The following is a 13,016-nucleotide window of genomic DNA, read 5'->3' on the forward strand; positions in this document are numbered from 1 at the left end:
GCTGTGGTACATATACACAATGGAGTATTACTCAGCCATTAAAAAGAATACATTTGAATCAGTTCTAATGAGGTGGATGAAACTGGAGCCTATTATACCGAGTGAAGTAAGTCAGAAAGAAAAACACCAATACAGTATACTAACGCATATATATGGAATTTAGAAAGATGGTAATGATAACCCTGTATGTGAGACAGCAAAAGAGACACAGATGTATAGAAGAGTCTTTTGGACTCTGTGGGAGAGGGAGAGGGTGGGATGATTTGGGAGAATGCATTGAAATATGTATAATGTCATATATGAAATGAATCACCAGTCCAGGTTCAAAGCATGATACTGGATGCTTTGGGCTGGTGCACTGAGATGACCCAAAGGGATGGTACAGGGAGGGAGGACGGCAGGTGGTTCAGGATGGGGAACACGTGTATACCTGTGGCAGATTTATGTTGATGTATGGCAAACCAATACAATATTGTAAGTAATTAACCTCCAATTAAAATAAATAAACATTTAAAAAATAAAAAGACAGTATTTTGAAAAAAATGCCAAATTTAGAGATAATTGATTTTTTGACAATGTATAGGTATGTATATAGCTCTATTATAAGCACTTTACATGAATTAGATCATTTAATTTGAAAAGACAACTCCATAAAGAAGCAGGTACCATTATTGTGGTCTTATACATATAGGAAGTATATGCGTGTGTGTGTTTGTGCCCTCAGTCATGTCTGACTCTTTGCAACCTCATGGACTGTCGAGCCCACCAGGCTGCTCTGTCCCTGGCAAGAATATTGGCATGGGTTACTATTTCCTCCTCCCGGGGATCTTCCCAACCCAGGGATCAAACTCTCATGTCCCATGTCTGCTGCATTGGCAGGCAGGTTCTTTACCACTGCACCACCTACTAAGCCCGTAAAGTAAGTGACAAGATGGTTAATCAACTCAGACAACGTTAGTTAGCTAGTAAGTGAGATATCCAGGAGCTAAGCCTAGGCAGTTTTACTCTAGAATCTATTGTCCAACATGGTGTTTTCTTTACAGATAGAGTAGCCATAGGTAGCAACTAAGCATTTAACAGAAGGGAAAGGAGTCAAAGTAATTTTGACTAATTTAATTTTAAGTAATTTAAATTTTAAAACTTTATATTCAAACTTTATCCAAACACACAGACACACATAAGATGGAAGTACGTCAAAAGGATGCAGGAGACAATTAAAAGCTCCCAATGACCAAAGTTGGAAACATTTGAGCAGCAAAATAAAGAGTATTGAATTATGACCCAAGGCTTAAAATAAATATCTATGAATCTCTACTGATATAAATAAATTTCCCTTGTCTATTAATGAATGAATAGATAAGGGATAAGAAAAAAATTTTCCTTGCAGAGATATTTCAAGTAACAGGCAGAGACACTGTGAAGGAGGGGCAGAATCATTTCCCATATCAGAAGTGTGTGCTGCACATAGTGACTTTCTTCGAAAGAGTACAGTATGGAAAGGGGGAAAAATAATAAGTTCATAACAGAGATACCTGAAAAATAACATCTTAGCCAAGTGATCAAGGTCAACAACCAGAGTAAGTTACACTGATAGCACATCAGCTATGATAGAATATCACAAGTAATATTAGTTGAGACTAAGAGTAATAAACATTCGATAACCTTAATATGATGAAATGAGAATGACATGTTACTATGCCATCTCCCTCTCAAAAAACCCCATAGTCCCAGTCTAATTATGAAGGAAAAAATCTGAAGAATATTAACTGAAGTATTTTATACAATTCCTGATCAATAATACTCAGAAGATGAGCTTCAGGCCATCAAAAACAAGGATAGTCTGAGAAAATGTCACAGCTAAGAGGTAAATTTAGACCTCCTGCTGACTAAATGTAATGAGATACCCTGCATTAGATTCTAGAACAATAAAGGACATATGAGAAAATAAAGTATGGGCTTTAGTTAATAATGATGTACCAATATTGGTGCATTAATCATGACAAATTAGCTTATCAACATAAGATATTAATAATAGGAAAATCTGAGTGTGGGATATATGGACACTTGCTGTGAAACTTCTCTGTAAATCTAAATTGATTCAAAATAAAAAATTTATTTGGAAAAAAAAATATTTAATACCCAGGACTGGGTCCCAAAACACAAAGCAGCCTGCCTCTTCACTGGATCTGATGACCAACCAGGATTGACAATGACTCAGAAAGGACTCCTATGTATTGAGAAATGTGAATATTATTTATATTGATTTTATTAATGGTATATATCAATAAAAAAATTTTAACTGATATTCAAATACTTTAGCAGTCCTAAAACAACTTGGATTAATGAATCATTTTCCATCTGTAAATTTTATGGACCCTGAATACAGATCTAATATTTCTGATAAAAATTTATCATTCTACTTGAGATCTTCAGTATGTATAATAAACACACTAGATTTTGAAGACTCTATATGGAAAAAGAATGTAAATTATCATATCAAATTGTTTTCATGTTGAACTACATTTGGGAAATTTTGTATCAAATGAAATTTATTATCAATATTAATTTCATCTTTTTTTAACTTTTTTAGTGTAACTATTAGAAAATTTTAAATTACACATTTAGCTTACTTTCTATTCCTAATGACTGGTGTTTATATAAACCATTATTCTATATAACCTAAAGTGAAAACCATAACTAGCTGTTTGAAACTATTTCCATTCCTTGATGTCACATTTTATGTGACTGATAAAAATTGTTATGGCCCATATAGGAATACAAATATAAAATCTCTCCAGTTCCTCTTTTCAGGCCTCTATCAGTTAAGTTCAGTCTCTCAGTCGTGTCCGAATCTTTGCGACCCCATGAATCCCAGCATGCCAGGCCTCCCTGTCCATCACCAACTCCCGGAGTTCACTCAGACTCACGCCCATCGAGTCTGTGATGCCATCCAGCCATCTGATCCTCTGTCGTCCCCTTCTCCTCCTGCCCCCAATCCCTCCCAGCATCAGAGTCTTTTCCAATGAGTCAGCTCTTCACATGAGGTGGCCAAAGTACTGGAGTTTCAACTTCAGCATCATTCCCTCCAAGGAAATCCCAGGGCTGATCTCCTTCAGAATGGACTGATTGGATCTCCTTGCAATCCAAGGGACTCTCAAGAGTCTTCTCCAACACCACAATTCAAAAGCATCAATTCTTCGGTGCTCAGCCTTCTTCACAGTCCAACTCTCACATCCATATATGACCACTGGAAAAACCATAGCCTTGACTAGTCGGCAAAGTAATGTCTCTGCTTTTGAATATGCTATCTAGGTTGGTCTTAACTTTCCTTCCAAGGAGTAAGCGTCTTTTAATTTCATGGCTGCAGTCACCATCTGCAGTGATTTTGGAGCTCCCCCAAAATGAAGTCTGACACAGTTTCCACTGTTTCCCCATCTATTTCCCATGAAGTGATGGGACCAGATGCCATGATCTTCGTTTTCTGAATGTTGAGCTTTAAGCCAACTTTTTCACTCTCCACTTTCACTTTCATCAAGCGGCTTTTTAGTTCCTCTTCACTTTCTGCCATAAGGGTGGTGTCATCTGCATATCTGAGGTTATTGATATTTATCCTGGCAATCTTGATTCCAGCTTGTGTTTCTTCCAGACCAGCGTTTCTCATGATGTACTCTGCATAGACATTAAATAAGCAGGGTGACAATATACAGCCTTGACATACTCCTTTTCCTATTTGGAACCAGTCTGTTGTTCCATCTCCAGTTCTAACTGTTGCTTCCTGACCTGCATACAGATTTCTCAAAGGGCAGGTCAGGTGGTTTTGTATTCCCATCTCTTTCAGAATTTTCCACAGTTTATTGTGACCCACACAGTCAAAGGCTTTGGCATAGTCAAGAAAGCAGAAATAGATGTTTTTCTGGAACTCTCTTGCTTTTTCCATGATCCAGCAGATGTTGGAAATTTGATCTCTGGTTCCTCCACCTTTTCTAAAACCAACCTGAACATCTGGAAATTCACAGTTCATGTATTGTTGAAGCCTGGCTTGGAGAATTTTGAGCATTACTTTACTAGCATGTGAGATGAGTGCAATTGGCATTCTTTGGCATTGCCTTTCTTTGGGATTGGAATGAAAACTGACCTTTTCCAGTCCTGTGGCCACTGCTGAGTTTTCCAAATTTGCTGGATATTGAGTGCAGCACGTTCACAGCATCATTTTTCAGGATTTGAAACAACTCCACTGGAATTCCATTACCTCCGCTAGCTTTGTTCGTAGTGATGCTTTCTTTTTTTTGGGGGGGGGGTGTTAAATTTTTATTTCAAAAGCTTGGATAGCTTCAATATCCAGGTCGTGGCAAAATCAGGACACTTGTAAAATACCTTACAATACATTAGATTCCCAAAAGGTACCAAAAAGTACAGTAAAATTAACACTTCCATGATAGGAAATGTATGACACAAATAATATAAAACTAAAAGGTGAAAAAAAGGTGACACTGGTTTTCTAAGATACAATTTACTCTTTACAACCTGGGTCCACAGGTCCAGGCTGCAGAATGGCAGCAGGAAGCAGACCCTCCAATCTGGTTCTGGGTAACCCAGTAATAAAAATCAGCCCATAATGCTGCTCTGGCCTCTTGAGAAACCATACGCTGCCTAAACAACTAGAACTTTGGAAATATTAAACAGGAGAGTGATTTCCAGGGGGGATATTTTAAATAAGATGCACATGGGACAGGACATAGAAAGGTTGCCAAGTTAAATTTGGTACATAATTGTGTTCACTCGATATCCAAACAAAGCAAGTGTGGTCAGTCATCCTCCTGAAGCCTCAGTATGGCTTGTAGTTATTCTGATGGCCACTGCATCGCTGGCTCTTCCTGTAGTTTGTACTACCTTGACTGTAGTCGTAGCTGGGGCCATAGCCGTAATAGCCATAGGGCAAGTAGTTGTAGCTGCCATAGCCGGGCCCGTAGCCCTGCTGGTAGCCGTAGCCCTGGTTCCAGTAGCTGCTGTAGCCCTGATTCCAACTCTGACTCTGACCTCCACTTCCACCGCCGCCCCCACTGCCTCGGTTCCCTCGATTGCAATTCCCATGGCCCGCAGAGCCATACTGCTGCTGTTGATAAACCTCTTTGGGCTGAGCCACCTTGATTTCACACTTACTTCCACTGATGGTGTGGAACTTTTTCTCCAGCACTTTCTTCACAGGTTCTTCTTCTTTAAAGGTAATGAAAACAAAGCCTCGTCTTTTGTTCGACTTTAGATCCATTGGAAGCTCAATGGCTTCAATCTCCCCAAACTTGCCGAAGTACTCCCTTATCTTCTCCTCAATGGCTTCAGGATTCAGACCCCCTACAAAAAATTTTCTTTACTGGGTCTTTCTTCATGGCCATGGCTTTTTGGGGATCAATGACATGGCCATCCAGCCTGTGCTCCTTCTGGTCTAGAACCTTCTCCACACTGGCTGCATCTTTGAAAAGGATAAGTCCAAACCCTCTTGACCGGCCAGTGTTGGGATCCATTTTTATTGTACAGTCAACGACATCTCCAAATTTGGTAAAATAATCTTTTAGATCCTTTTTGCTGGTATCCCAGCTCAGGCCACCAACGAACATTTTTCCCGCGTCCTCCTCATTCTTGCTGGCGTTGATCTGGTCACCCTCGGCACCGTTCTGGTTGCCGACCTGGGGCACCAGTCTCCCGCCTCCAGCGCCCGCCGCAACGCCGGTACCAGTGCCGGCCGGTGACTCGCCTTTGCGGGCAGCCTCATGTCCGTTCTCGGTGGCTCCCATCATCTCCATGGGCTGCTCTTCACCCGCTTCTGACATGCTAGGCCAAGGCGCGCAGCTCCGACTCCAAAGCTCACCCCAGCTGCGCGGTGCCACCGCCTCATAGTGATGCTTTCTAAGGACCACTTGACTTCACATTCTAGGATGTCTGGCTCTAGATTAGAGATCACACCATCATGATTATCTGAGTCATGAAGATCTTTTTTGTACAGTTCTTCTGTGTATTCTTGCCACCTTTTCTTAATATCTTCTGCTTCTGTTAGGTCCATACCATTTCTGTCCTTTATCGAGCCCATCTTTGCATGAAATGTTCCCTTAGTATCTCTAATTTTCTTGAAGAGATTTTCTTGAAAGACTAGAGAGTCTTTCCCATTCTGTTCTTTCCCTCTATTTCTTTGCATTGATCGCTGAAGAAGGCTTTCTTATCTCTTTTTGCTATTCTCTGGAACTCTGCATTCAGATGCTTATATCGTTCCTTTTCTCCTTTGCTTTTCACCTCTCTTCTTTTCACAGCTATTTGTAAGGCCTCCACAGACAGCCATTTTGCTTTTTTTGCATTTCTTTTCCATGGGGATGGTTTTGATCCCTGTCTCCTGTACAATGTCACGAACCTCATTCCATAGTTCATCAGGCACTCTATCTATCAGATCTATGCCCTTAAATCTATTTCTCACTTCCACTGTATAATCATAAGGGATGTGATTTAGGTCATACCTGAATGGTCTAGCAGTTTTCCCTACTTTCTTCAATTTGAGTCTGAATTTGGCAATAAGGAGTTCATGGTCTGAGCCACATTCAGCTCCTGGTCTTGTTTTTGTTGACTGTATAGAGCTTCTCCATCTTTGGTTGCAAAGAATATAATCAATCTGATTTTGGTGTTGACCATCTGGTGATGTCCATGTGTAGAGGACTAGATCTGCACATTTTAAACTTTATCAGCATTGGGAATCACCCAGTAGAAAGGAAAGAGCCTGGGCTTTGGAGATAAGTGAAGAGGAACTAAAAAGCCTCTTGATGAAAGTGAAAGAGAAGAGTGAAAAAGTTGGCTTAAAGCTCAACATTCAGAAAATGAAGATCATGGCCTCTGGTCCCATCACTTCATGGGAAATAGATGGGGAAACAGTGGAAACAATGTCAGACTTTATTTTTTGGGACTCCAAAATCACTGCAGATGGTGACTGCAGCCATGAAATTAAAAGACACTTACTCCTTGGAAGAAAAGTTATGACCAACCTAGATAGCATATTCAAAAGCAGAGACATTACTTTGCCGACTAAGGTCTGTCTAGTCAAGGCTATGGTTTTTCCTGTGGTCATGTATGGATGTGAGAGTTGGACTGTGAAGAAGGCTGAGCACTGAAGAATTGATGCTTTTGAACTGTGGTGTTGGAGAAGACTCTTGAGAGTCCCTTGGTCTGCAAGGAGATCCAACCAGTCCATTTTGAAGGAGATCAACCCTGAGATTTCTTTGGAAGGAATGATGCTAAAGCTGAAACTCCAGTACTTTGGCCACCTCGTGCGAAATAAGTTGACTCATTGGAAAAGACTCTGATGCTGGGAGGGATTGGGGGCAGGAGGAGAAGGGGACGACAGAGGATGAGATGGCTGGATGGTATCACGGACTCCATGGACGTAAGTCTGAGTGAACTCCGGGAGTTGGTGATGGACAGGGAGGCCTGGTGTGCTGAGATTCATGGCGTTGCAAAGAGTCAGACATGACTGAGCGACTGAACTGAACTGAACTGACTGAAGCAAAACTTTGACTGTTTGTCCAGCTAACTGAATTGTGACTTTATGCAGGTTTACTTAATTTTTGTCATCTTTACTTTCCTCAGCTATTTAGTAGGTGTAATTATATTATCGATCTTTCATTGTCAGTAAAATATACTGTTATTTTTAGTTGCTAAGTCATCTGACTCTTTTTTAACCCCATAAACTGTAGCCCACCAGGATCCTCTGTTTGGGGGATTTCCCAGGCAGTAGTACTGGAGTGGGTTGCCATGTCCTTCTCCAGATCTTCCCAACCCCACAATCTAACCCACATCTCCTGTTTCGTAAGTGGATTATTCAGCACTGAGAACAACTTATATAAAACAACTGCCAATTTGTAGACAATGATAATTATTTTACAAAGATTAAATATTCATTCTTTATGTACTACATTTAAGAGAAAACTATAACATTTGAGAGCAAGATATTGTAAACCCTAACTTTATTCTCTGATGATGAGGTATAAGTTCTCATGTAGACTCTTCCTCAGGAGAACCTAAAGAAGAATTTGAAAGATATCGGCTTCTCTTCTGTGATGGAAAAACAGGGCAGCCAACCTGACTAAAATACTGTCTTTATAACTCCCTCAGTTCCTTTCATTTATAAGAGATCACATGGGAAACAACATAGAATCACTACAATCCCTAAATGATGACCACACAGCCACTCTCCATGACTCTTTGTAACACAAATACAGTGCAAACATAACTACATCAATACTTCAATATATTTACCTTTTGAATAAAAGCATAATAAGCTCCAAGAGAAACTAGTTTCTTGGCAATTAGGGTCTATATTATCATACTTAAAGTTAAATACCAATTTCCCCACAAGCCAATCACACATTAGGGAGATCATTACAGTTATACCTTATGTAACAGAGATAGAAAAGTTCTTCCAAGCAGATTCTAAAAAGTTGATTCAAAATGAAAGCTTAAAATTACTTGAATAATACAGACTTCTTGAGTGTAATAAAATATTTCCAAAGCTCTGATAACACACAGGTGTTGATAACCAAATATCTGTATTGGGAAATAGAAAACCAAAATGAAGTTCTGTAATTGATTTTATTTATATCTGCTTTATTTATCTTACAATGTAGTTACTTGACTACTATCATTTTCATTTACTTCTACTTTAAAATTCAAAAGGAGAAGCCATGGTCTCCTTTTATGATTGGCATCAGTCTTTGCATGAGTTTTTAAAGAACATGTGTTTTTTTGTTGAAAAAAAATGTATTACATACTGATAGCTTAGTACTTACCATGAAAAATGTAGATAGAACAACAATGCCTAGGATTTGTTACATGTGTGGCCTTAAGACACTATGTTGATATGCAGAATGGAGATAAGGAGTAAATAGTCTATATAAAACTGAGCATATTCGTATGTTCTAAATATTATTTTTTACAACAATATTTATCTATAAGTCTTTAAGAAACTTTGAAATTTTTGGCTATGGCTGCATTCAGTCAGTTCAGTCGCTCACTTGTGTCTGACTCTTTGTGACCCCATGGACCACAGCAAGCCATGCCGCCCTGTCCATCACCAACTCCCGGAGTCAACCCAAACCCATGTCCATTGAGTCGGTGATGCCATCCAACCATCTAATCCTCCGTCATCTACTTCTCCTCTTGCCCTCAAACTTTCCTAGCATCAGGGTCTTTTCAAATGAGTCAGCTCTTTTCATCAGGTGGCCAAAGTGTTGGAGTTTCAGCTTCAACATCAGTCCTACCAATGAACACCCAGGACTGATCTCCTTTAGAACGGACTGGTTGGATCTCCTTGCAATCCAAGGAACTCTCAAGAGTCTTCTCCAACACCACAGTTAAAAAGCATCAATTCTTCAGCACTCAGCTTTCTTTATAGTCCAACTCCCACATCCATACATGACCAATGGAAAATCCATAGCCTTGACTAGATGGACCTTTGTTGACAAAGTAATGTCTCTGCTTTTTAATATGCTCTCTAGGTTGGTCATAACTTTCTTTCCAAGGAGTAAGTATCTTTAAATTCCATGGCTGCAATCACCATCTGCAGTTATTTTGGAGCCCAGAAAAATAAAGTCAGCTACTTTTCCCACTGTTTCCTCATCCATTTCCCATGAAGTGATGGGACCAGATGCCATGATCTTAGTTTACTGAATGTTGAACTTTAAGCCAACTTTTTGACTCTCTTCTTTCACTTTCATCAAGAGACTCTTTAGTTCTTCTTCACTTTCTGCCATAAGGGTGGTGTCATCTGCATATCTAAAGTTATTGATATTTCTCCCAGCAATCTTGATTCCAGCTTGTGCTTCCTCCAGCTCAGCATTTCTCATGACATAGTTTGCATATAAGTTAAATAAGCAGGGTGACCGTATACAGCTTTGATGTACTCCTTTTCCTATTTGGAGCCAGTCTGTTGTTCCACGTCCAGTTCTAACTGTTGCTTCCTGACCTGCATACAGGTTTCTAAAGAAGCAGGTCAGGTGTTCTGGTATCCCCATCTCTTTCTTGAAGAGATCTCTAGTCTTTCCTGTTCTATTGTTTTCCTCCATTACTTTGCATGGATGGCTGAGGGAGGCTTTCTTATCTCTCCTTGCTATTCTTTGGAACTCTGCATTCAGATGCTTATATCTTTCCTTTTCTCCTTTGCTTTTTGCTTCTCTTCTTTTCACAGCTATTTGTAAGGCCTCCTCAGACAGCCATGTTGCTTTTTTGCATTTCTTTTTCTTGAAGAATAACTGCATTATAATGTCACAAATGGGGACTCATGAAGATTTACATTTTTTTTTCACTAGAAAAAATTAAACTGAACTGTTAACCTGAGAGATTTAGTTTGACATTTCTGTCTGTCTTTTAAATAAAATCAAATACTTTTAAATGTTAATAAAAGTAAACAAAATACTTTTTTCTAATAAAATCAAATGTAATTTCTAATATTTAAATTGCAACATTTACCTTAGCCTTATTATTAGCTTTTGCTTTCACTGTTATTCACTTTGACTTTCTGATATGAAAGTCATATGATTCACTATGACTTTCTTTCTGCTTTCCTCCTCGTGTAGAGAAACTCTGATTTTTTTTAAAGGAAGACCATATACATTTGCAAATTTCACTATGGAAACACTCTTTTGATATGCATATTTAACCAGTCTTTTATAATTTTTTCAGTTATAACCATAAAGCAGATTACAATGAACTATCTCCCAGTTTCCCCAACCATGAAAATGCTTGTTATTTTTGCTGATTACATAAAGCAGACTTTTTATTGTTTTGGCAAACAAGATACAGAGGCTATAAACTAAACACCAGAATGGGCCATAAAATTTTTCTGTTAAATCAAGCTCCATTGCTAGCCTGAGAATACATGTATAATATAGATTAGATATATTTTTCAAAATATTATATCCATTTCAATACATTTGCTTTCCTTTAAAAAAAAATGTGACATGTATTGAGTTCAACATGCAGCTGACAGAGATTATGGATCAGGCTTCATTCAAAGTGTCTTTGGGAGCAATTTGTTTCACAGGGGCAGATAAATCTAACAGTGTGTAGCAAGCCTAAATGAAATGAAACTTTCTAATCTTTGATCAACAAATCTCTGGTTTCATCAAGTGGTTGCCATGTAAAGAGAGTAATACTATGAAGAACAGCAATGATTATGAAATTTAATTCACAAAAATAACAAAATTAGGTAATTCAGGATGAAAAGACTTCTAATTTAGTCCTTAAATATTTGGTTTATTTTAAAATACTGATTAACTTGATCAAAGGAGCTGGAGAATTTACCATTTTTTTTATATTTAGTAATTTTTTTTTTATTTTATTGAATCATAGTTGATTTATAATGTTCTGTTAGTTTCAGATGTACAGTAAAGTAAATCAGTTATACATGTACATATATCAACTCTTTTTAAGATTCTTTTCCTATATAGGCCATTACAGAGTACTGAGCAGAGTTCTCTGAAACACAGAAACAGAGCTACAGATGCCAACTCTTTCTTAACCATTGGAAAATTCAATCGTATGATGTTGAATAATCAAATTCATTGCTTCTATGGACAAAATAATGGAGAGTCATTTGGGGTTTGATTTTCTATGTTAACAATTGATTAAGATAACTCCGGTTCATTCCCAATCTTTTCACTCTCTTTGATTTGTGTTGATCAAGACTAAATTATTCTAGGCTGCTTTATATTTGGTTGGCAGGACAGTTTACAAACAAGAAGTGCTCATGGCCATTCCAGTATCCCAAATACCATTCATAATATTCCAAATCACTTTAATTTAAAAACAAAAAACCTACTGAGTACAACATTATGTGAATAAACCATGTAAATATTTAAGTCATATTTTGTTTTGATGACTGACATAATTGGGTTAGCAGAGCTCATTAAGAAAGGATACAAGCCTTAGACAGTATTGAGTCATAATATATGTTCTTTATAATTGAGCATTACTTGTCATAACTTTTTTAAAAAGTGGAGTTCTTTATATAAAAGCAGATGCACTTGATCTACATCAACCATTGAATGTATATTTCAATTTACTTTTGATATAGAAACAACAGACTTTTATTAATTCTGAACCAGGATGTAAATATACCACTAAGTTTTGGAGAATACTAAACCTGAGGCCTTACAAGCACCGTCTGTTCTAAGCACTCATGCTACCATGGAACTTAAAATGTAAAGTGATGAGAATTGCAGTGCCTTAACATGTCACTACTTTCTGACATATCCCACTAGCTCAACTGCACTTTCATTGGAAGTGTGTTTGTGTGTGCGCAGTCACTCAATCATGTCCACCTCTCTGCACACAAGTGGGTACCGGTGAGTTATTGTCCATTTCGTTTGTTAAGACTGTCGGCTGTTGGTGTGACATTTACATTTTTTTGAGTTTTATTTTTCCACAGCCTGGAAGAAATTCATTCTTATCTTATCTTTTTAAAATGTGAGGCAAATTATTATTCCTTCTGTAAGAAACAAAAACTATTTTTACTTCAGTTCAGTAACTCAGTCGTGTCAGACTCTTTGTGACCCCATGAATTGCAGCACAGCCGGCCTCACTGTCCTTCACCAACTCCCGGAGTTCACTCAAGCTCATTTCCATCAAGTCGGTGATGCCATCCAGCCATATCATCCTCTGTCGTCCCCTTCTCCTCCTGCTCCCAGTCCCTCCCAGCATCAGAGTCTTTTCCAATGAGTCAACTCTTTGCATCAGGTGGCCAAAGTACTGGAGCTTCAGCTTTGGCATCATTCCTTCCAAAGAAATCCCACGGTTGATCTCTTTAGAATGGACTGGTTGGATCTCCTTGCAGTCCAAGAGACTCTCAAGAGTCTTCCCCAACACCACAGTTCAAAAGCATCAATTCTTCAGCGCTCAGCTTTCTTCACAGTCCAACTCTCACATCCATACATGACTACTGGAAAAACCATAGCCTTGACTAGACGGACCTTTTTTGGCAAATGTCT

At 38.5% G+C, this 13,016-nt stretch overlaps 1 protein-coding gene across 1 annotated transcript; it reads right to left on the reverse strand.

Annotated features, from left to right (window-relative positions):
* Positions 1-4,825: 4,825 nt before the first annotated feature.
* Positions 4,826-5,825, reverse strand: LOC120853557 (heterogeneous nuclear ribonucleoprotein A/B-like). The gene is given in 2 exon segments (XM_040227521.1): positions 4,826-5,356; positions 5,358-5,825. Coding segments are annotated over 2 exon segments (999 nt in total).
* Between the last annotated feature and the right edge of the window lie 7,191 nt (positions 5,826-13,016).

The sequence above is a fragment of the Oryx dammah genome, unplaced genomic scaffold (assembly GCF_014754425.2).
Source record: "Oryx dammah isolate SB20612 unplaced genomic scaffold, SCBI_Odam_1.1 HiC_scaffold_2, whole genome shotgun sequence".
Taxonomy (NCBI): domain Eukaryota; kingdom Metazoa; phylum Chordata; class Mammalia; order Artiodactyla; family Bovidae; genus Oryx; species Oryx dammah.